The sequence below is a fragment of the Lissotriton vulgaris genome, chromosome 7, assembly GCF_964263255.1.
Source record: "Lissotriton vulgaris chromosome 7, aLisVul1.2, whole genome shotgun sequence".
Classification (NCBI taxonomy): Eukaryota; Metazoa; Chordata; class Amphibia; order Caudata; family Salamandridae; genus Lissotriton; species Lissotriton vulgaris.
This window is the reverse complement of record NC_141695.1, coordinates 1,478,173,882-1,478,199,407: the sequence shown is the minus strand read 5'-3', so window position 1 is coordinate 1,478,199,407 and position 25,526 is coordinate 1,478,173,882. Positions and strand designations below refer to the sequence as shown.

The window sequence follows — 25,526 nt, the reverse complement described above, 5'->3', positions numbered from 1 at the left end:
TTGAAATAATAATTACTAACCCCTTCGTAAATATGTATGTTTACCTTATAAATCTGTGATGGCAAATGCATCCTCTTCCACCCCTAAAGAATAAAAAAGAAATGTGGTATTTTTAATGTATGCTGATGACCTAGCTCTGTAAAACATTAGGCCAAAGGGTCTGCAGAAAAATGTTGAGATTCTCCATGATTATTATCGGAAAATTTAAATAACAGTTAACACAGAGAAAACGAAGGAAATTAGATGTGGGAGAAATAAACCTGTCTTTTATCATGGTGGCCAGATAACAAGAAGCTGAAAATGGTTTATCACTATAAATATTTAGGGGGTTAATAAGACTACTGCCGTCCTATGGACCGTCATAGTCGTGGTGGCGGTGCAGGCACCACCGGTCTGACTGCCCTATTACGAGTTTGGTGGTTGCACCGCCAAAGGACCGCTGCAACTGCCGGGGATCCATGATCCCTCAGCAGTGTTGCAGCTGTGTGAGGCCGCAATATGCTGGTGGTGCTGCAGCAGTACTGCCAAGCATATTATGTGTTTCTTCACTGACATAGTTTTCATGTCTGTAAGCCCGTGATCAAAAGTGTGGCAGTGAAGAAACTGCCTCAAGGCCTGCCGGGGTTGCATGTAGGGGGGGCACATGGTGTGCCCCCTTGCATTTATGCACCTCTTGTTCCTGCACGGCATGGACTTCAAATTCCATGCTGTGCAGAAACATAATCTGGAACTCCAGCCTTTCTAATGCTCACATATGAGTCTTTGAAAGGCACCACCAAAGCAGAACCGCCTGCCAGGATTACAACTCTTAATCCGGCGGGCAGTGTGCCGACGGTTTTGGCGGTGTGGCAGAGGGGTGCCTCTCGTGACAGCCCGCTGCCTCACTGCCAAATTTGTAATAAGGCCCTTAGCTATAAATTTTAAAGAGAAAATGACCTGGGCTGTTTATCAGCAAACAATCCAGACAGAAGCATTATGCATCTAGGCAGGATTAATAACATTTCACAAGCTCTGTGGTGATTTTTTGGTAATCCCCTTTTTAAGGGCAGTAAAGTGGAAAATGATTCCCCTGTTACTATATGCTCGTGCAAATGTTGTATTTAGATGGCAAATTTGAATTCTCTAGATTGACTTTTCAAATGTATTGTATTGGCATTTATATAGCGCACTACTTACCCGTAGGGTCCCAAGGCGCTTCGACCGCTGCGAAACCCTTCCTGGCTTCCCTGAGAGATGGTCCCTATTGGGTATCTCCAGGGTGAGACCAGGCATCCCCGGCGGTCTGGTGGGGCCGTTAGTGAAGATGAGGCAAGCTAATGCCCAGAGTTGCCGAGTGTGATTGCTGATCAGAGTGGGCACCGAGGTGAGAGAATTATCGAGTCCGCTGACCCTGGTCCAGAAACCTGCCGTGCCGGGAATCGAACCCTGGTCCCGGGCCGTCCTCTGCTCTCGGGTCTGCCGCCTCTAACCAGTGAGCCACATATAAAGCTTTAGGTGCTTCAAGGCTTACAGTTTGAACATGGAACAAATTTGTGGAATTTGATTGTAACGTTAATTACTATAAAAACTCTTCGGTAATAAATATTTTTTTTAAATAAACTCGTCAGTACAGATTTACTGCTTCAAATTTTATGAGAGTAAATTGTCTATATTTTTATTGAACCTAACAATGAATATTTTAGATGATAGTTTTAGTTCTACAACATTCAACACATCCCCTTAGGAAGAAGATACTTTGCAAAGGTATGTTAATGAAATGTAAGCATGGAGATTTATTGTAGTTACATGCTAAACTCTTAATAGTACTGATGAGAAAACAGTTAGGTTCAAGTGAATACATTTTCTATCAGAGCTGTTCACAAACCCTTTGTGATGTAATTATGAAACATATTTGTATAAATCCTGGGTGGCACAATGCTGGTAGTACGAATGTTAATAAACAATGATATATGCACGTAACTTACAATAAAATTGACTAATGTTCATTTATTCCTAGATTGCATCTGTTTTTTAAAACATTTAAGTCTGCTCTAACTTCGTTCTGTAAAGTTAAATATATAATCAACACCAGGTGTTAGATTTGTGGAGATCAATGACAAATATGTAAATAGCATTGGCCTTGGTAATTTTCTGTGCAATTCAAACAGGGGAACTATTATTAACCAAAAGTATTTTTTATGTGTATTGCTATTTTAAGATATATATGTTTTTGGACAATATCTATGAAACAATACATTTTTAATAAGAGTCCTTCCTTTTTTATTGTATGAGCCTCACTTTTGGAGTTAGGTACTTGCTTCAGTTAAATCTACAACTCGGTGCTTGTGTTGTAAGATGTATGACATTGTTCTGCATTCTGTCCATCGATTGTTCTTTTTACATGTGTTGTAAAATAGCCCAGTGTTCAGAGACTTCATGTGATGAATGAAGCACCCCACCTAGGGAATGGTGTTTCTATTGAAATAAAGCATTCTCAAATGGTGACCACATGACATTAAAAATTAAGAATAAAATATTACTTCTGAAGCATCCCATGATGGCAGGACACACTTTAACTATAAGGGATACCATGCTGGAGAAACAAAGTTCTTTGAAAAATAACAGACCAGTCTCTTTTAGAGAACAACATTTATTTTGAGCATTAGAAATGCATCATTATACAAAACTTAAAATCGAATTTTCTTACAATGGTCCATTTCTACAACCAATACTATAGAATAAAACTATTTACATTTCAAAAAGGTGGGGTACGCTGAATACCCCCTCTGTTTATGGACATTCATATACAGTACTTAAAAAGCACAGCACAATACACAATTTGTACACCTAATTAAAAGACACTTATCTCATATTTTTGAAAAAAAAGAGTACAAATTCAGAAATGTATATTCAATTTGGAATTTTCGAACTTCATTTCGCATTACCAGTCTGAACAAGATAACCAGAACTACCTCATTACAAAATACCGTTGCACATTGTGGGGAATATAGTTTTTTTTTAAAATGTCTAATTTACAGATTTGTTTAAAAAAGAAAATATATATATACCACAGCTCAAAAAAATTGCTGTTTAAAATTCACACATTTACAATGCTTTAGTCTGCTCGCCGTCTACTTCAATTTCCTTCTCTTGGCTTGGGTTGGGCTGAGAGAGGTTTCTGCAATTTTAAAATAAAAGACTGTTAAATGCTGAAGTAGATCATACAATAGAATACTTAGCATCTTGTAATTTAAAAGCAGCACTATCTGGAAAGGCATGCAAATAAATGTTGTAGATATTGCCACGATTAAGCCACTTCATTTCGATCTTAGACAGCTTTATCTTTGAATTTCATGCACACTTATTTATGGTAAACAGCTTTAGCATTAGAAATGACGTTTTTTCACAATCTACTCTTCTGCAATAATAAAAAGATAAAAAACGTAATCTCTGATGTAACAGTTCAGGTTTAAGTATCTTAGATTTGTGTATTCTATAGCTCAATACAGCACAACATTTCACGTTGCATAAAGTCAGAGAAGCAGAGACTAATGTGTCCTACAGCAGTAACACATGAAGATCTTCGAAGCACCGTTATGAATAGTTAAGTGGGACATAGTTCGATAAAAACGAAAACTGTTGGCAACAATACATTACCAAAAGCAGAACCTTTATTCATAAAAATACAACATAACTATGAATTCACAGGTTGCCGAGGAGGGGATGGGCTACATTAGATTTAAATAGGGATTTTATGATTCACAATAAAGCTACAAAAACACCCTTTAGCAATAAATCTGCAACTGAAAAAAATCACAATGATCAATTTGGGTAAATTGTCGTTGCTTTTTCTACAAATTACAAATAGATTGGCAATACAGTATCATTCATTATTGCTTCTTTCTCTCCTTGAAACGTGGGACGTCGTTGACATTTGTATGGGCAATGACATTCTTAGTAGTGCGTTGCAAAAAAACTGGTTATTCTGATACAGAGTGGTACCAAGGATTTTAAGATTGTGCATTGGTCTGCAAGTCAAGAAAATCAACGCTGTAAGTGTTTGCCTAAAATATGAATTTTCATGAAATGTTATTTATGTCTTTGAATCTGAGATTGATGAACTTTTGCATTTTGCAAATTTTGAAACTATGAAGATAGCATAAACTGTTTAGTCTTTTTCGTTTTTGTGGGGTTTTAGTATAATTAGAATTAAAATGGTAGAATGTTTTTGGTTGATATGGGGAAGGCACTTTATTGTGGTTATGTGTACTCAGGTTTTGCCACAATTTAAGCCCATACAGGGCTAGATAAGAAAAGCAGAAAAAGCACTAGAAGTGATGGCCCATTAGAGGGCTTGATGTACAAACGTGAGCTTTGCTTTTCGGTCAGGCGAGTAGCCTGGGAATTGTAGTTCTCGTAGGCTCGCCTGACGATGTTGTCTATAACCATGGAACTATTTGTGGACCTAAGGGGACTTAGTAATAGACAATGGATTTGGATGTTATATTGAGAACAAGGATAATATAAATGTATGTTGTCCATTTGAGAAGTATTGTTGTAATGAATTTGCACATTCCAATATGTCTGCCAATCTCGGTTGCAAACGTTCTCCATGTCAAGTAAAGTAATAGACATAAAAGAGGGCAGTTTCGTGCACGCCGCATCACCATCGAGAAAGGCAACTGCCGAAACGCGCCTGGTTATCGTGAGCCCACAATAAAATCGTTTGGACTCTCCCCCGAGAGTACTTTTCTTGGTGCCTGTGGAATTGCGTGAAGAATGGAGCAATAATAGTTGCGGGCGCACCACCTGCGAGAAGCACCCACACGAGAGTTCACAGACGAGGTGAAACACACACACACACACACAAAGCCATTTATACAGTCTTTTTAATAAAAGAATTAGGATTTTCTCACATCACTAGTAGTTATTCCTTTGTTGCAATCCAAAGATTATCAGGCACCTGTTATTTGAAGATCTAAAAAAAGCAGGTATCACACACCATTTATTGAGATAAGTGAAATTTCTACTTCATTCTTTGCCTCTAAAGTGTCTGGTCACCTTAAAAGTTGGGCTAAGTTTAGCATACTCTGTGCTATCAAAAAAACATATTAAATATCTGGCAAGTTAAGCCATAGCCCTCCTTTTCAGGTATTGGATTTCCATCAGTGTCGTGGGAGAATGCAAATCATTATAATGTAGAAATCTTTCTGCTTAAACATCAATCCCCCAACAGTTTAAAAAAAAAGCGTTAGGGGCAAATTATTCTGTAAGATTTCCTTCTCAGGTCAGATGCAAAAGACTTCTAACATGACATTTCTCCCTTGGGAGAAAATAAAGCCTGCAAGTAGTCGATTTGGTGAAGTAAACTTATTTTAAATGAGCCAACTGCAGGCAATGTTGAAGAAGGATTAGTTACTTACCTGTAATCCTAGTTCTCTTCCAGGGGTATCCTCATCAAAGTCATAAGCATTAGAATATTCCCGCCCATGCGCGGGACCCCGGAAACAATATATTATATGTGCCCCACATATATATAGACATATATATATACATATATATATATATAAAAATAAGCAATTGCAGCCAAATAAAATAGTAGAGCTGGAATATGCTGTGAAGAATTTCCACCATACATGTGTATTTGCATTAGAAACATGAGAAACAACACCAATGCTTGTTTAGAAACTGTTTTAATGCTTAGAAAACAGTAGAAATTCTTATAACACACTGTAAGCATATACAGCTCCCAGGCTGCATTGCAAATACCCAGTCTAAAAAGACTGAAACGCTAACTTGTAGCTGTATGTACTAAAACTGACGTCGTGCCTTTAAGGCACCTCTGCCCCTAGCTTCCCATCATGCCTCAGGGGTTACAGTTAGGTCAGTTGTTCTTTTCGGAGACTGAAAACCAAACCATGGTAATAACAGGTTAAAACATCTACTTAATAAACAAAGTCCTTTGCCCGGGGAGGCGGGAGGGTTGCTTATGACTTTGATGAGGATACCCCTGGAAGAGAACTAGGATTACAGGTAAGTAACTAATCCTTCTCTTCCAGGGGATCCTCATCAATAGTCATAAGCATTAGAATAGAGTAGCGAGCCTCACCTCATCCCTGCGGGCAAAGGAATCAACAGATAACATTCATATTCGTGGGCCCAAAAAGTAGGCCTTATTCTACCCAAATAGGTTTCTCAAGGAGGCTTGCCCTACTTGAGACTCCGCTCTGGAATCAGACTCTAGGCAATAATGCCTTGTAAAGGTATGGACTGATTTCCATGTTGCAGCCTTGCATATTTCTGACATATGAATGTCATGTAAAAACGCTATTGTGGCTGCTTTCCCTCTAGTGGAATGAGCTTTGGGTGATTGTAACAAAAGTTTGCCAGCCAGCTGGTATGCTAGCCTGATACAGGAGACAATCCATCTGGAGATGGATCTTTTGGCTGCTGCAAACCCCGTCCTCATAGAACCATAATTGACAAAGAGTTGGTCTGTCTTTCTGGTGTCCTTCGTCTTTTCTAGGTAAAACTTTAGTACCCGTTTAAGATCCAACGAGTGCAACGACCTCTCAGCTGGGGTCGATGGGTTAGGAAAGAACGAAGGAAGGGTAATCGTTTGATTTATATGAAAATCCGAGACCACCTTTGGAAGGAAAGATGGATGAGCCCTCATTACCACTCTGTTGTGGTGAAACACAGTGTAAGGTTCCTTGGTGCAGAGTGCTTGTATCTCGCTAACCCTGCGCGCAGAGGTTATTGCCACCAAGAAGGCCGCCTTCCAAGTGAAATGCTGCAAGGAGGCCTTGTGTATAGGTTCAAACGGTGTAGACATCAGCCTGGAGAGAACCAGGTTCAACTCCCAGGGAGGAGAAGGATTTCTCACAGGGGGGTAGACCTTCTTTAACCCCTGAAGGAAATCCTTAACCACTGGGACTTGAAAACACGATGTTTGTGTAGGTGATTTCCTGTACGCTACTATGGCGGATAGATGAACCCTAATAGAAGCGTATTTCAACCCTGATGTAGCCAAGTAAAGGAGGTATGGAAGGACTACCTCTTCTTGTCCTTTGGTGGGATCAAAGCCATGGTCCTTACACCAAATGAAAAATCTTTTCCACTTGAACGCATAAGACGCCCTTGTGGAAGGTCTTTTTGCCTCTCTTAAAATATGCATACATTCCGGAGGCAGATTTAAGTGTCCATATTGCAAGACCTCAGGAGCCATGCAGTCAGGTTCAGCGACGGGAGGTTGGGATGCAGGATCCTCCCGTTCATTTTGCTCAACAGGTCTGGCCTGCACGGCAGGCGTCTGTGTGGACACAGCGACAGATGTAACAGGTCTGGATACCACCATTGTCGCGGCCAATCCGGAGCAATCAGGATCATGTCCATGCTCGATCTGATGAGCTTGGCCACCACCTTCGGAATCAGTGCCAGAGGAGGAAACGCATAGGCGAACATTCCTGTCCACTCCAGCAGGAGAGCGTTCCCTTGCGTCCCTGGCCGGTGGAACCTGGACGCGAAGGCGTGGCATTTGGCGTTTTCGTCGTCCGCAAATAAGTCTATGTCTGGACGACCCCAGCAACGGAAGAGTTCTTCGACTACTTCGTAGTTTAGCACCCAGTCTGGCTGATCTTCGAAGTGCCTGCTGAGCGCGTCTGCTTTTGTGTTTAGCTCGCCTGGGAGGTGCACTGCCACCACCGACAGTTCCCGAGCCAGAAGCCAGTGCCAGATTGTCTGGGCCTCCAGAGACAGAGGGCGAGATCGAGTTCCTCCCTGTTTGTTCAGATAGAACATAGTTGTAGTGTTGTCCGTCTGAACCAGGATTTTGTCCGTTTTTATTGCTGGAAGGAACGCTTTGAGCGCCAGATGAACTGCTCGAAGCTCCAGCATGTTGATGTGGTATGTCTGGAGGTTGGTCGACCAATGACCTTGAATCTGAAGATGACCCATGTGAGCACCCCAGCCTTCTAGAGATGCGTCCGTTACCACAGACAGCGAAGGAAGAGGTTGCTGAAAAGGGACTCCCTGCAGGACATTCCGAGGGAGAGTCCACCACTGTATGGAGGTCAATGCTGCTTGAGACAGGATGATTTGATCCTCCCAATCTCCTGTCGCTTGGTCCCACTGATCTTCCACAGACTCTTGTAGAGGCTGCATCCTCAACCTGGCGTTCGGTATTAGGAAGATGCAGGACGCCATGGAGCCCAGTAGAGATGCTACTTCTCGCACCTTTGGACGAGGAAACTGAAGTAACTTTTTGCATTTCTGCCCCATGGAAGATAGTCTCTCCTGCGAAGGAAACGCTCTTCCTAAATTTGTGTCTAGAACTGCTCCCAGATAGTGGATAGTTTGCGTGGGATGCAGGACCGACTTTTCTGTGTTCATGTGGAGGCCGAGCCTGTGTAGTTGTTGGAGACACAGGTGACAGTCTTTGGTGGCTTGACGAGGGGACGGACTCTTCAAGAGCCAGTCGTCTAGATATGGGTACACAAAGAGACCTCTTTTGTGAAGACACGCCGCTACCACTGCCATGCATTTGGTGAATACCCTTGGTGCGGATTTGAGACCGAAGGGAAGCTCTTTGTACTGGTAATGCTTGTTCCTTACCAGGAACCTCAAGTACTTCCGATGACCTGGTGTTATAGGAATGTGGAAGTACGCGTCTTGTAAATCCACCGAACACATCCAATCTCCAATTTGTAGATGAGGACATATTTGGTGAAGTGCCAACATGCGAAACTTCTCTTTGACCACCACCTTGTTGAGGATTCGAAGATCCAAAATCGGTCTGAACTTGTCCTCTTGGTCTCTTTTGGGGACTAGAAAATATCTTGAATACACTCCTCTCCCCCTTTGGGATGGGGGTACCTCTTCGATTGCGTTTTTCTTTAAGAGGACGTTCACCTCCCTTTTGAGGAGTTTTAGATGGTACGAGCGAGTCTTTTTTGGAGGAATCGGTTGTGGTCTCTTCCGGAAATGTAGCGCATATCCATTGCGCAGTATATTCAGCACCCACCGATCTTTTGTGATGCTGACCCACTCTGCCAGGTGTTGCGAAGCACTTCCTCCCACTGGAGTGGGGAACGGCGCCAGAGGATCCACTGCTCAGGCCTTGCCTCCTCTAGGCGTGGTAGAGGACTGATGATGTCCGCCTCTGCCCGATTTTCCTCCTCTGTATTGCGGCTTTCCTTGTGGCTTGTTTTGAGACCATTGAGGGGTTTGAACCCTCTGTTGGCCTCCCCGGTTCTTGTTGGTCTTGAAGCGTCGTTTGAACGGTTCTTTCTTTTTCTCCAGACCAACCGCCTTCACTGTGTCTAACTCTGTCTTCATACGGGTCATTTCCTGATCGGAATGCTCCCCGAAGAGTGAAGATCCGGAAAAAGGTAGATTGAGGATGCGCTGCTGGGCATCTGGTTTGAGACCAGTTAAACGCAGCCAAGATGATCTCCTCGCACATACCCCATGTGAGTAGGCATGTCCTGCTAGAAGGGCGTTATCTGCTGATGAACTAATCATTTGGTTCGCCACCAAACAGCCCTCCGTCACTGTCTCCTCAAAGTCCTTCTGGTCCTCCTTGGGCAATTTCTCCTTGAATCGTTCCATGGAGTCCCATAGGGCTCTATCGTACCTTCCCAGAAGGGATGATGCACTAGAGACTTTCAGGGATGAAGCTGCTGTGCTGCATACCCTGCGTCCCCAAGAATCTTGCGTCTTGCTGTCTTTGTCAGGAGGGACCGAAGAAGAAGGAGCGACAGTGTGATTCTTTTTAGCTGAGGCTACAATGACTGAGTCCGCCGCAGGCTCTCCCTTAACAAAGATAGGATCTGACTTGGCCGGCCTATATTTCTTCTGGATACGTGCCGGTACCGCCTTGATCGTTGCTGGCGTGAGGAAAACCTCTTTGATTGGGTCCATTATCCCTGGAACCAATGGGAGTAAAGGCCGGGTATATGATTTGTGATGAAGGGTCTCAAAAATCACAGTAGTGGACACCTCTGGAACAGCCCTCTCTATATTTAGTTTGTGAGCCCCCCTTTGTAAAACGTCCAGATACGTGTTGACGTCGTCAATCGGGGAAGCTCTGGAGCGAGGGCTGTCTGCCAGCGTTGGAGAGTAATCCCCTTTAGAAGATCTAGATGAAGATGAAGAAGAGGATGATGGAGTTCTCCTTCTCCTGTGGTGAGATTTCTCGTTCCTTACTGGTGATCTTCTCGGTCGTTCTTCCCCTCGAGGAGAACGTGATTTTCTCTGATGCTCCCTTCAGGGAGATCTCAATCTCTCCGCCCGTTCCTCCCTTCTCGGTGTTCGAGATCTGGGTTGCTCCCTTCGTGGTGATCGGGAGACCCTGGGGGTATGCGACCTTTCAGCTCTCCTCTCCCGAGAGCGTGATCGGTGCCTGGTAGGACTCTGTCTGCCTCTTCTACCAGCCTCTGAAGAGGTGACCTGTAGTGTGGGCTTACATATCTTCGTAGCCTCTCCGTCGCTCCAGAATCCTTCCACTGGCTCAACGGACCATTCCATCTTGGCGAGAGTCTTGTCTGTGTGACATACCGTCGCTGGGGCAACGGACTCCTACTCCTAGAAGAGGACCTCGATGAGCCAGAGGTACTTGAGGAATGGTGAGAAGCCGATTGCGTCACTAGAACGGTTGAAGGCACTGAAGGAGATCTTCGCCTCACCGGTGTTGGAGGACATTTCAAAAGTCTTTCCCTCGACGCCGAACGCCTCTGCGGCGTCGACGGAGTGATAACCTTCGACGTCGAACGCCTCGACGATGACTTGTGGTCCCTCGACGTCGACCGGCGATGTTGAGCCGACGACGGAGTCTTCTCCCTCGACGTCGAACGGCGTTGCCCTGCCTTCGACGGAGGTCTCGACGTCGACCGGCGTTGCCCTGCCGTCGACGGAGGTCTCGACGTCGACCGACGTTGGTCTGCCGGCGACGGAGATGTCAATCGACGTTGTCCTGTCGTCGACGATGCCCTCGACGACGACCGGACACGTGGCGACGGCGGAGGATCAGACATCCTCGACGTCGAGCGCCGACGCGCCGTCGACGATGATCCCTTCCTCGACGGCGAGCGTCCGAGGGGGCTCTTGCTCCTCGACGCCGAGCGCCTCCGTGGAGACGTCGGCGGAGGTGTCACACTCTTAGAAGCCTGTCGACGGTGAGACAACGGCGAGTGTGATCTGTCTCTCGACGCCGATCGTCGCCTGGTTGACGACGGCGGAGTTGACTTATGTCTTGACGCGGATCTTCTCGTCGACAGTGATCTCGTGGCTTCTCTCGACGCCGATCGTCGCCTAGTTGACGACGGCAGAGCTTTCTTCGTCGTCGGCGAACTTCTTTTCGACGACGATTTCTTCATCGACGCCGGTCCCGACGTCGACTGAGTTTTCTCTCTATAACTGTCCATCAGATGTTTTTTCAGCGCCGAGCCCGGCGCTGAGGTTGATGGACGCTCTGACTTGCCTTTGGAGGGAGTTCTGGGTCTCTTTGAACTCTTCCTCTCTGTAGATCTTCCCCCTCTGGGCCAGACCATAGAGCCTGTTCCTCTCTCTGTCTTTAAGAGTCCTGTCAGACAGATTTCTACAATGTGAACAGTCTTTAGGATCATGATCCTCTGGCAAGCATAAAATACAGACCTCATGAGAGTCTGATTTTGCCTTCTTGTGGCCACAAGAAGGGCATTTATCAAAAAGTGTGGGCATCCTGACAGGAAAACCTCACCAAAAATCGACTGCTAAGCAGTTATTTACTTGACACTGTTGTTAAAAGTCAAAGTAAATAAAAAAATTGGTCTTTAGAAGATTTTCTGACTGAAAAAGGCAGAAAAGTGTGGAGCTGTGTATCCAGGGTCCTTCTTGAAGGAGCCGGAAAGAACAACTGACCTAACTGTAACCCCTGAGGCATGATGGGAAGCTAGGGGCAGAGGTGCCTTAAAGGCACGGTGTCAGTTTTAGTACATACAGCTACAAGTTAGCGTTTCAGTCTTTTTAGACTGGGTATTTGCAATGCAGCCTGGGAGCTGTATATGCTTACAGTGTGTTATAAGAATTTCTAAGCATTAAAACAGCTTCTAAACAAGCATTGGTGTTGTTTCTCATGTTTCTAATGCAAATACACATGTATGGTGGAAATTCTTCACAGCATATTCCAGCTCTACTATTTTATTTGGCTGCAATTGCTTATTTTTTTATATATATATATATATATATATATATATATATATATATATATATATATATATATATATATATATATATATATATATATATATATATATATATATATATATATATATATATATATATATATATATATATATATATATATATATATATATATATATATATATATATATATATATATATATATATATATATATATATATATATATATATATATATATATATATATATATATATATATATATATATATATATATATATGTCTATATATATGTGGGGCACATATAATATATTGTTTCCGGGGTCCCGCGCATGGGTGGGAATATTCTAATGCTTATGACTTTGATGAGGATCCCCTGGAAGAGAAACATAGATAAGAATACAACAAAATGCTTGCAGGAATGCACAGAATAAAATCAGGTAAGACAGGAATGCTTATAAAACAATTGAGGATACGTCGGATGGCTGAGGAGCATGGGAGTGGATACAGGATAAATATATCATGCATATACATGGAGGTGAGAGAACAAAAGCTGTCATGCAAAAGAAGAACAGAAATAGTATGGAGACAGCAGAGGGAACTCAGACATACAGATTGCAGAGACACATAGGGGTCAAACATACACAGCATAGGAGGAAGAAAGCTACAATTAATAAGCATACAAAGATCAAGGAGAGAGTAGCAATACTCTTGCAAGTATGGAAAAAGAAAAGAAGGGACAGACAGGCGTGATTTGCAGTGGGTAAAATAAAATTAGTCAGACAAACAAAGATTGAGTATGTTAGACATTCATATTCTGATAGTCTCTACGATATGTCTACACAGTAAGTGTGAGAGAATAAAGTTTAGCGTGCATGGTGAGGGGACAGAGATGAGACGGACTTCATGCCCAGCTTTGAGCAAGTTATAGGAGATAAACATTCAAACAGGCTAAGAGTGGAACAGATATTCAATTGCTTCAAAGGTTCTTCCCCTTGACATCTTCATTTTCCTAGGTACTCTTTGCTTTAGCACATAATGAAACAACAGGAGTGGAGGGATACAAAATGGTTACTTACCTGTAACTGCAGTTATCCAGTATTGGTGTCTTTCTTAGATTCACATGCCTAACTCATTCCCCGTCGTCTGGATGGGAGTCCCCGGTACATAAAAAGTAATGTCCTATAGACATATATATAGAAAAGTAGGCCTAGAAGCCTCACCTTAGTAACATATCCATGTCCCTTTGTAAAAAGGGACCGAATTATAGAGAAGAGCCAATCAGCTGCCACATCCCTCTAGAACCTTCCTGTCAGGAGCCTCAGTCCCTCAGATTTTCGTACGCACTAAGCTAAGTAGGCATGATACTCAGAGAATTAGGTGAGTCCTTCTAGGGAAGGCGGGAGGGTTGCATGTGAATCTATGAAAGACACCAATACTGGATAACTGCAGTTACAGGTAAGTAACGCATTTCTTATCCAGTATTATGGGTGTCTTTCATAGATTCACATGCCTGAATCAGAGTAGCAAGCAATGCAGAGTGCACATTTCTGATGGAACAGCATATACAAGTCCTTCGATAATACACATCATGCGAGCATGAACCATCATTAGACATCCACAATAAGTATTAGTAAAGAAATGTGCATATCAGAGAGGATGGAGGTACGGAGGAAGGCTCACCTTACTGAAATAGATGGCGTAACACTGCTTGTCCCACTGCTGCATCATCCATGAGCTCCGTATCCAGGCAGTAGTGCCTAGTGAAGGTATGCGGCGACTTCCATGTTGCCGCCCTGCAAATGTCAATGACTGGCGCCCCTGCAAAGAGAGCCATAGAAGTGGACATAGCTCTTGTGGAGTGCGCTCTCACTTTGGAATGCAATGGCTGTCCAGCTTGGTCATGACAGAAAGCAATGGCTGCAGAAATCCATCTGGAGATGCTCTGCTTGGTAAGTGGTAGACCTTTCCTAGGCCTGCTGTAAGCTACGAATAGTTGGTTAGATTTCCTGAATGTTTTCGTTTTGTCAATGTAAAACTTCAAGCATCGTTTGAGATCCAAAGAATGCAGCGATCTCTCGGCTGCCGTGCTTGGGTTTGGAAAGAAGGAACTCAGAACCACAGGTTCCTTTAGGTGGAAGTCCGACTGGACTTTTGGGATAAACCTAGGATTGGTTCGCAGGATTACACAGTCGTTTTTAAACTGTAGAAAAGGATCCTGGATTGAAAAACACCTGTAGCTCACTAACCCTCCTTGCAGATGTGAGGGCCAGGAGGAGTGCTGTTTTCCATGAGACATACTTTAGGTCAGCTCTGTAAACTGGTTCGAACGGATGCTTCATGAGCTGGTTAAGAACCACATTGGGATGCCAGGTAGGTGGCAACATCCTTACTGGCGGGAAAGATCTGTATAATCCTTTTAGAAATTGCTTAATCAACCTGCTTGACCAGAGAGATTGATTTGTTGAAGTTCTTTTATAACAAGATATTGCTGCTAAGTGTACTTTAATGGAGGAGTGGGCTAGGTCCGTTGTGCCAGATGTAATAGATAAGGTAAGATTTGCTCCGGTGAGGAGGAGAAAGGCCGAATGCCTTGATCTGCACACCAAACACAAAAGCGCTTCCATTTTAGGGAATACGTTTTGGTCGTGCTATTCGCCCTTGCTCTGGCAAGAATGTCTCTACAGTCTTGTGGAATATTCAGATTGTGGAACTCTCTGAACTCAGGAGCCAGGCAGCTAACCTGAGAGACTTCAGATCCGGATGTTGAACTTGATTGTAGTTCATTGTGAGCAGAGATGGATACTGCCGCAGGTGGATCGGCAGCTCCAGGGATGGACGGTGGAGCTTTGTGAACCAATGTTGCGTCGGCCAAGTTGGGGCTATTAAAATTAGAGTACAAGGCTCCACCTAAATTTTCCTGAGGACTCTGGGAAGCATCGGGAATGGCGGAAAGGCGTACGCAAAGACGTTGCGCCATGCGATGGAGAATGCATTCCCTAGATACCCTGACTGGGGATGCCAACTTGCGAAGTGTGGGCATTTGGCTTTCATTCTCGTCGCAGATAGATCGATTAGCGGCGTGCCCCATCTGGAGAAAATCTGGTCGATAATTTGTTGATCTAGCTCCCACTCGTGTGACGATGTTTTCTGCCTGCCCAACGCGTCGGCAAGCACATTGTCTGTGCCTGGGACATATTCCGCCCTTAGGGTTACATTGTGGAGTATGAGCCAATTCCAGATTTTTTTTCGACTTGCGAGAGAGCGTCAGCTAGCGTGTCCCTCCCTGTTTGTTGAGGTAGTGCATAGTCGTGGTGTTGTCTGTCCGGACTAGCACCCAGGAATGTTTGATTCTTGGCAGGAAAGCTTGAAGGGCCAGGAAGACCGCCCGCAGTTCGAGCAGATTGATATGTAGTTTCTTCTCCATAGGAGACCACTTCCCGCGTATCTGTAGCTCTTGCAGAAAAGCTCCCCAGCCTTCCAAGGAGGCGGCTGTTGTGACAACATGAGGAGCAGCCGGAAGCAGGAATGACAAGCCTTGAGACAGGTTTTGAGAAACAACCACCATTGTAGGACTCCGACCATCTGAGGATTCACTTTTATGTGGTCGTCGAATGACACTGTGCATTAGACCCACTGCTTTGAGAGCGCCTCCTGTAGAGGTCTCATTTATAGTCGACAGTGAGGAATCAGGACGACACCCGATGACATCATTCCCAGGAGGGATTTGACGATGCGGACTGTCAAGACTTTCTTCGAGGCTACTATAGCAGCTAGTGCAAGGAGCTTGTTCATACTCTCTCTGAATGGGAAAGCTTTTGCTGACCGTGTGTCCAGGGTTGCACCTAGGAAACTGATGCACTGAGAAGGTTGTAGGACCGATTTTTCCTGATTGAGGGTGAAACCCAAGCAATCTAAAAGCCTTAAACAAGCGTTGGAAGACCTGGACGCGTCTTCTAAGGATGGAGCCTTGACCAGCCAGTCATTCAGATACAGAAAGACTTGGTGATGGCACTGTCTGAGATATGCCGCCACCGGGGTCTGACATTTCGTGAATATGCGCAGTGCAGACTTGTGCCGAAGGGCAGAACGCGAAACTGCAAGTGTCTGCCCGCTACTGGAAGTAAGCGTCCTGTAGGTCTAGGGACGCCCTAAAATCCTGCTCTTACAGTAGTTGCAAGACCTCCTGGATCTTTACCATGCGAAACGACTGCTTCTTAGGAATTTGTTGAGGGCCCTGAGGTCCAAGATTGGTTTCCACTTCTTGTCTACGAGGCGTCGATGACGATGCCGTCGTAGACGAGCCATCGAAGACGAGGCCTCGTAGATGAAGCCACCGTAGACGAGGCCATAGTCGACGCCGTAGACAGGCAGTCGTAGACGAGCAGTCATAGACAAGGCCATCGTCAACGACGCAGTCGTAGACGAGCCATCTTAGACAAGCCATCTTAGATGAGGCCATCGTAGACGAGCAGTCATAGAAGAGGCCGTCGTCGACGACGAGACGAGCCGTTGTAGACGAGCCATTGTAGATGAGCCATCCTAGACGAGCCATCATAGACAAACCATCGTAGATGAGGCCATCGTCGGCGCCGTAAACAGGCCGTCGTCGACGAGCCATCGTAGATGAGCCATCGTAGACGAGGCCATCGTAGACGAAGAGGCTGTAATAGGCAATGATGATGGTTTCTTCGTCGACTATCTTGTTGACGATGTTGGCTTCTTAGTATTTACCTCAGGAGGTATAGAAGACGCCTTCCTGAAGGGTCCTATGACCAGAGGAGGTGATTTTGACGGCTCAGAAGTCGTCTTTTTTACATGATTTTTCTCCAAAAGCAAGTCCTTTACTCTCCTTTTCCACAGAGTGAGGAGATTTTGAAGAACTGCGCCCAGAAGACCCATGAGTGGTCTTTTTGAGGGCCTTCTCAGGACGTTCCCCTGAGGAATGAGTTTGAGGAGATTTTCTTCTCTTTTGAGATCTCATAGATATTGAGGTCAACAACTCACCACTGCCGAAAATAAAAAACCTCCTTTCTGGTCTTAGTGTTTGACACCACATTAAACGTCGCCCTTCACGACCTCTCAAAAACGTACTTGAGAAAGTGCGACATACTTTGCAGTCTTTCCTTACCAGACCTTCTTTAAAGAATGTATTTGAAGATTATCCATAGTAGAAAAGAATCCTTGACAACAAAGTTATTTAATGAAGTGAAAAAAAAAACACAGAATCTGAGCAGAGCTCAGAGGAGACTCCCTTAGCACAACGTGCGGTAGAAAATCTGAGAGACTGAGGCTCCTGACAGGAAGGTTCTAGAGGGAGGTGGCAGCTGATTGGCTCTTCTCTACAGTTCAGTCCTTTTTTACAAAAGGACATGGATATGTTACTAAGGTGAGGCCTCTAGGCCTACTTTTCTATATATGTCTATAGGACATTACTTTTTTTGTACCGGGGACTCCCATCCCGACGACGGGGAATGATTCAGGCATGTGAATCTATGAAAGACACCCATAATACTGGATAATGATGTGGTCTAGCAAAATTTAATTTAAGGACCAGCCTCTCTACCCCTCTCGAGGTTTTGGACAATTCAAGAGGTAAATCATAATTTCAAGATGGTTCCTCTTTTTGAGGTTGATCTTGTAGAAGCTAAACTTCAAATTGCTGGGCAACTGGGGAGAAAAATGTCAGGACCACCCAAAGTAATTTTTCAAAACAGGTAGTTTGGCTAAACTGTGGTCATTGCCATTTCAGAATACACATGACAATCTCCACCTCTTATAAAAAGAAATGAAAATGTCTCCAAGCTGATGACGCTGATGCGACTTTCTATTTAAATGAAGTGTTTACCCTACCAAGGCTGAAGTCTTTTAGGTACACAGTGGAATTCAGTGGATATTTCTCAGTACAGTTACCCAAGGAATGGATAGCTGATTACTCAAAAAGTGATGGGTGGCTACTTCAAATAATCTCAGTCTCTAATAATAATTTTGAGCCACATTGCAACCCATTGTTTGTAGCTATTGTGTGTCTTTAATAACATGGATCAGCCAAATGCAAATCAAACTTGGCCCCTACCTTGAAGTGATGGTCTAGTCCATAGTACAAGGCTAGGTACCCTCTGGACACTAACTAAAGAAATCCTAGACCGCTGGTTTTGCCCTCTTGGGTTTCAGTGATAAGGTGAAGCCCTATTATTTTGAGCTCAGACCTCTTATCTGGGCATAGCCCTCGTACCTAGGAAAACTCACTTGCACATCAGAAAACAAATTCATACTGGATAAGGACCAGGATTGATAATATATTAATTTCTCCCTATATAGAGTGGCACAGTGCGCAACAAACAATGGACTAGAATGCATCTGGAGTAATCAGAAGTGAGATTGATTAATTTAAGCATTTCATTAATCCGTTTATTTTTGTCCTCTGTGCAGCCTCATAAGTGTACAACAGGTGTAGCTAGATTTGGATACCTCTGTCAACCCATTCATAGGAATACAAGCTGCACCTTAACAATGAGGCCTACAAGTTTAAAAATGATGTGGGGTTACTTGTATTCTCTGTCAGAGGCATGTGTCCCGGCAATTCAGACTCAGACAGAAATGGTCCTATTGTAGCAAAAACTGAATTGGGTAGGATGATCTGGAGTGTCACATTGATCAAAAATTCAATGGACTTGAGTGTGGCTAAGAATTTATTTTGCATCCCACTCATAATTATTTTGTTTTCTAGAAAAAAGAACTGTGTAAAAATAGCTATTATCCTGATCATCCAAAATTATAACCAGACAAGGTTCCTTTCACAAATCTTCTCTGTTCTTTCCCTTTCCTCATTGAAGGCTAGCTGTGTTGACTGTGTCATCCTGCATATACATGGCCTATCTGTGTTTTCACCTTACCATTAATCACACTGAATGCCTAGCCGCCTTTCAATTAAAGTCATCATGATTATAGGGCAATCATAAGTGGCAGACCCTAGAGAAGTGTTTCAAAGGTAGTGGGCACAGCATATGAGGAAAAACGTTAAAAGTATTTGGGAGTTAGGGGTTCCCCTCAGTGTGTTTTATGATTCTCAGAATATGTTTTTGCAAGAAACACTTAAAGACTCAGTCTAAACACGAGTTTGAGTGTTCTTTAATAGATCTTTGTGAATTTGCTGGGGATGGCAATGACCTGAATGAAGAGCAGCTATAAAACCTGATCAATCCTAACTTTTGAACTCAACGACCAAAGAAAGCAGAGATTTGTCCGAGGTGGGGAGACTTAGGTGGAGGGCCGCTCAGTCAGCAGCTTGCTAACCAGATTATACAGTCTTATATGACTAAAAATTCTCAGTTGTACTAAGTTTCATTACAAATGATTGAAGTTGTGGTTGTCTGGGCGAGTAATTGCAGAATAAATTGTTAATAGACCTGCAAACGAAAAACAAGTGGGAAATAACTGCAAAGGTTGCTTCCGCGTACTGGATCTCTTGAGGGTGGGGGACAAATCTTTGGCTGCGATATGTACTATGCATAAATGCATTTTAATAACAAAATAAAATAAAAAGAATTGATAGAAAAAAAATAATCTTGGTTGTGGGTGAATTAGGGGTGCGAGTCCAGTTAACTAGGAGATAAAGATCCAAGTGATAATCCCAGAAAAAAGATCTGGCCGATCAGTAGGGAGGACACAGAGATTGCTTAGATCTCCAAATAGAGATCCTAGTGGATGGATGATGGTTAAGATGTACAATCATTCAGCTTTCATCACCCCCAGACCTTCTGCGACCATTAGAGGGCTGTGACTGAAAGGTGTTGTGATTGCAAGGAGAAACGTGGGTATACTTGTATTCTTAACCCCCCCCCCACCCCCGCCCCCCCTACCAGAGATTGTGATGGCAGGAAAAGCAGTCTGATCCTTCATTTTCCTCTTATTCTAAACGCTCACTACTCTCCTCCTCTTGGAAGAGCTGTGGCGACATGTGGGAGCTAATCTTAACATTTTACCTTGGCAATAGGGAAGCTGTGTAAGGAAAATGGGAATCAGAGTCAAAGCAAGCTAAAATTCTACAGAGTCTTCCATCCACATCATGTTCAACAAGTGTGATAAAAGCATGTGCAGGTTTATAATGAATTTAGTCAAGTGTATGGATGATCACAGAAATAGGTGTTACCCTGACGGTATCTTTGATATTGAGCGTTTAACCTTAAAAAATTAAAAAGGACATAGAAACAAAATTCTACCAGAACCATGGTTAGCTTTCATTCATTTGTATGATGGAGCCCTAAAATGTCAGCAAAAATCTCATATTTTGGGTTTTAAAGACTCAGAAGATAAAGTAAGGCCAAAGCATCCACATGAGGGATAGGATACAAGCATGCACCCCCAACTGTCCTGCCTCCCCTATTATCTTTTTGCCAAAATGACAGATGAGGTTAAGGAAGAGCGATAATAGGATACATTAGACATCTTGAGCTTCCCCCATCTGGCTTAGGTGACCTAAGAATCTCCAGGTTTAGCGCCGGATGATAGTGAAGGGCCAGCTAATGGATTGGTTGAGAAGGCTCAAGGAGGGGCAGCACAGGAAGCAAAAGCGCAAGTGGGCATAGCAAACAGTGGCACAACTAAATGCTGTGAGGCAAGCAGGGGGGCTAGACGAGAGGCTGACACAAATCTCTGACTTTCTTAGCACAGTCCCGATCGTAGCCTCATTATTCTGAGACACATGCACAAAATGGTTGGGTGAGTATTCTGACTTCTTCCTTGAATAGTCTGCGACTGATAGCTGAATGAAGGGCTAGATACATTGAACATGTACCCCAATACAGTAGATGACTGCTGTCAAACAGTGATAACTACTAACAAAAATGGTATATTGTTGGACAGGCCTCGTGAAGGGGCCGCTCCCTCCCCCCATCATAAGGCTCTCCCGGTGTCACCAGAAGAACCACCCCGGCAACCCACAGAAGCAACCCGCAACCCGTCCCCAACGGGACGCCTGCCCCCGAACACCCCGACATCGGCCGGCCCGGGCCACCACCGGCAGCATTGCCCCGGCCCTGCCGCCATCTTGGACACTGCACCACGAGGCCGCGTGGCCTCAGCTCGACCCCAACCCTGGGCCTGGCCAGGCCCCGACATCGAGGCACCACCATTTACCCAGGAGGTGAACGGACCACTTGGTAGGTCAATGGGAGAGAGGAGTGTCGATGGCTCTCCCCCCGCCAGGTGCCGATCGCCCCCAGCCTCCCCGGGTGCTGGCTCCACCCCCCTGCTGGGTGTCTGGACTCCCTCATCCAGGACCTCCCGACCTCCAAGAGCGAAGGTCCGGACATCAAAGGAGGCCAGACCTATAACTGGGGCAGCTCCAGAGCAGGAAGGCAGTTGTATCCTGGAGTCGAGAGACACCTAGAAGAACTCATCCTTGACGGACTGCTGGCGCTGCCGCAGCCCTGCCTTGTGAATCATCGTCCTGCCTGCTGGCGCTGCCGCGGCCTTCTGCAACCTACATCTTCGTCGGGACCTGCTGGCGCTGCCGCGGCCCTCTGCAACCTACATTTTCGTCGGGACCTGCTGGCGCTGCCGCGGCCCTCTGCAACCTACATCTTCGTCGGGACCTGCTGGCGCTGCCGCGGCCCTCTGCAACCTACATCCTCGTCGGGACCTGCTGGCGCTGCCGCGGCCCATCCTTGTGTGAACCATCGCCTTTGCCGGCTGGCGCTGCCGCGGCCCTTCTCAAGTGAGACTTATCAACCGAGCCTGCTGGCGCTGCCGCGGCCCGACCTTCCAGAACTCCGAGCTCGAGGATTGTGAGCTATCCATCGTACCACCTCAGTACCAGACCGGTACCAAGACTGTCCCGCTACCCTTTCCCTTCCAGAGACTAGAATTAAGAGGACCCTCGTGTCCCGATCTCACTGTATCGCTGATATCCTTGCTTCAAGAATCGTATATAAAGAGTGTTAACCTCATCCTTGTGTGGTGTCCATCTGTGGGGGGGAAGTTACTTGTCTGTACGATCGCTGGAGACGGCCCTCTCCGGAGGCCTCTCCCCTTGTCCTCGGCCGACCCCCCAGGTCCCGTCTAACATTGGTGGCCAGCGGCGCGATCCGAACCAACGCGTAATCGTACAGAGAGTAACTCACCCCACGACTCAACCACAATGACAACAAAAGAGAGCGGATCCACAGAGAAATTCCAGATGGAGAAACTAGAAGAGTACAACCACCGAGAGCTAAAGCAATTTTGCATAGAACTAGGCATTGCTACTACTGGACTGAGCACGAAAGAAGACTTCAAACACGCCCTAGAATCTTGGGCAGAAACGGGTACGGCCGTACCCCAAAACCAAAACCTCGAGGCGCCAGAAACAAACACCACTCTGACAGAAGGAAGGAGATCGGGTCTCTCCCTGGAGGAGATCCGAGAACGAGAGAAAAGCAGACTCCATGAATTAGAGCTGGCACGACTTCGGTTGGATGGAGAGCTGAAATTGGCGGAACAAAAGATAACATTAGAACACTTGCGGCTCCGAGAGGAGTGGGAAGAGAAACAAAGGCAGAGGGAACTCGAAGAGAAAAAACTGGCATACGAACATGAGCGCAAGCTAGCAGAGATAGAGATTCGGAAACAGAATAAAGATCTCGGGGTGCCCGAGCGCCCGAACACTCCGGGCACTGCAGAACCGAAAGTCCACATCCCCAAGGATGTCGTCAGAGAATACTATCGGAACGACGATATCCAGCAGTGGTTCAAGGCCTACGAGATAGCCATGACCTCCCACCGGATTGATCGAAGCGACTGGGGAGCCGGGTTATGGGGGAGGTTCATCAATGAAGGGCGCGACGCCCTGCTGCAGCTCCCGGACCATCAGATGACGTCCTATGACCACATGAAGGCCGCCCTCCTCACTCGATACGGACTCACGCCCGAGATGTACCGCCAGCGGTTCCGCGACTGCAAACGGATCCCGGGTACAACTTGGGTGGAGTACGTGAACTATTTCAGCCGAGCCTTCGAGGGGTGGATCAAGGGCAGCCACGTAACCACCTACGAGCAACTCTTTAACCTCATTGTGTGGGAACACCTCTCCAACAATTGCTTCGTCGAGCTCAGGCAGCACCTCCTCGACAGTAAACTGACTGAACCTCGGCAGCTCGCCGCCGAAGCTGACCGATGGGAAAGCACTCGAGTTGCCCGAAGTGGGCCCAGTGAGCCAAACAGAACCAACCAAGGTCCCCATCGCCCCCGAGGAGGAGGAGGCCAGGGTCGGGGCAGAGACGCCGTCCCGGCAGCTTCCGCCAGCAACACCCGCCCCCGGCCGGTAGGGGAAACCCCCCGATGCGTCCAGGGTTCCGAGCCAACGTTACTTGCCACCGGTGCCAGCGAACCGGCCACTATGCCAACGACCCTAACTGCCCGAAGAACCAGAGTCCTATACCCCGCCAGGTCGCTGCCGCCGCCCTGGGAGAAGAGCAAGCACCCAAAGATTATGAAGAGTACGACCAGGAACAGCCCGAGTGGGAACCCGCCGCCATGTCCCTGGTTTGCCTAGGGGAAAGAGACATGATCCCGCGGGCTAACCTACCCGCCAACACGAGAAAATACAGCCAGTGGGTGAACATAAATGGGCGCAAGGCCGAAGCCCTGCGTGACACCGGGGCCAGTGTGACGGCAGTCCGCTGTCATCTGGTAACCCCCGAGCAGATCCTGCCAAACGTTCTTTGCCCCGTCCGATCAGCTGACAACTCAGAGAGCCTGTGTCGAATGGCCTGCGTCCCCTTCGAGTGGGGAGGAGTGTCCGGGATGCTGAAGGTGACTGTCCACGATGATGCCCCGATGGACTGCCTCCTGGAAAACGACCTCGAAAGTTCCCCCTGGGCAGCAGTTGAGAGAAGAGAGCACCTGGGGATGTTGGGCCTCCCTGACTGGGCCTGCGTAACGACCCGGGCCATGGCCGCCCGAGCCATCCCCAGTCCCGAAGAACCCGAATGGCCAGCACCTCCTCCCCCGATCGTCCCGGAGAGAGACGCCCTCAGTACTGATCCCCCAGAGCAAAGCCAAGAAGGGCCCGCTCAGCTCCAGGACCTTCCCGAACTGGCCCAGTGGCGTCAAGAGGGTGGACCCACCCAGGAACAATTCCGGCAAGAACGGAATACCTGTCCCTCCCTCGAGGGACTCCGACAGCAAGCCCTCGCCCAGAGCGCAGGAGACACCGCAGGGGCACACTGGATCTATTGGGACAATGACCTACTATACAGCGAGCAAAGAATTGCTGAGTTGGGGGCCAGCGGGGTGCTGGTGGTGCCTCTCCGCTTCAGAGACTTCCTTTTGAACTTAGCGCACGATGTCCCCCTTGCTGGACACTTGGGACAAGACAAAACGTACAACCGCCTGGTAACACACTTTTACTGGCCCAAAATGCGAAATGATGTCTCCAACCACTGCCGGGCCTGCCCCACCTGCCAGGCCAGCGGGAAGAGCGGCCGAAAAATCAAAGCACCCTTGCAACCATTTCCCGTCGTCACCACCCCGTTCGAACGGGTGGGAATAGACATTGTGGGGCCCCTGGACCCCCGAACAGCACAGGAGCACCGGTTCATCCTGGTCCTGGTGGACCACGCCACCCGCTATCCCGAGGCCATTCCTCTTCGGACCGTAACAGCACCAGTGGTAGGCCGAGCCTTAATGGGGATCTTCTCTCGAGTGGGCTTCCCCCGGGAAGTCGTCAGCGACAGGGGCACGAACTTTATCTCCAAGTACATGAAATCTCAATGGCAGCAGTGCGGGGTTACCTACCGGTTCACGACCCCCTATCACCCGCAAGGAAACGGACTGGTCGAGCGGTTTAACCGCACTCTCAAGGGAATGATCATGGGCCTGGAAGAGCCCCTACGTCGCCAATGGGACGTGCTGCTCCCGTGCCTCCTCTTCGCCTACCGAGAGGTCCCCCAGAAATCCCTCGGTTTTAGCCCCTTCGAGCTCCTGTACGGACACCCTGTCCGGGGGCCCCTCAGCCTGGTCAAGGAAGAATGGGAGATGGCCCCCCCGAAGACTCCTCCAGACGTGTATAAGTACCTCCTGACCCTCCGCAACCAGACTCGGCGATTCAGGGAACTCGCCAAAGCCAATCTTGAGGCCAGTCAGGAGGACATGAAGAAATGGTACGATCAACATGCCTCCTCCATTGAGTTCGAGCCCGGTCAGCAAGTATGGGTGATGTCTCCAGTCGAACCTTGTGCCTTGCAGGACAAATGGACAGGACCCTTCAAGGTGGTTGAGCGCAAGGGCCCTGTCACCTACCTAATAGACATGGAGTCCTCCCGGAACCCCCTCCGGGTCCTCCACGCCAACAGACTCAAACCCCACTTCATGCGCTCGGAGCTCAGCC

The 25,526-nt window shown here is 46.5% G+C and overlaps 1 protein-coding gene across 3 annotated transcripts in view; it reads right to left on the bottom strand.

Moving 5' to 3' along the window:
- Nucleotides 1-2,613: 2,613 nt before the first annotated feature.
- Nucleotides 2,614-25,526, bottom strand: part of NCOA6 (nuclear receptor coactivator 6) — a 444,043-nt gene continuing 421,130 nt past the window's right edge. For 2 of the 3 annotated variants that reach the window (XM_086932279.1, XM_086932280.1), the window contains exon 14: nt 2,618-3,157. In XM_086932279.1, coding sequence (XP_086788405.1) covers nt 3,111-3,157 — 47 coding nt within the window. In that variant the 3' untranslated portion in view covers nt 2,618-3,110. Of the gene's footprint in view, nt 3,158-25,526 lie in introns of all 3 variants that reach the window. The other variant, XM_086932282.1, reaches the window with a different exon arrangement.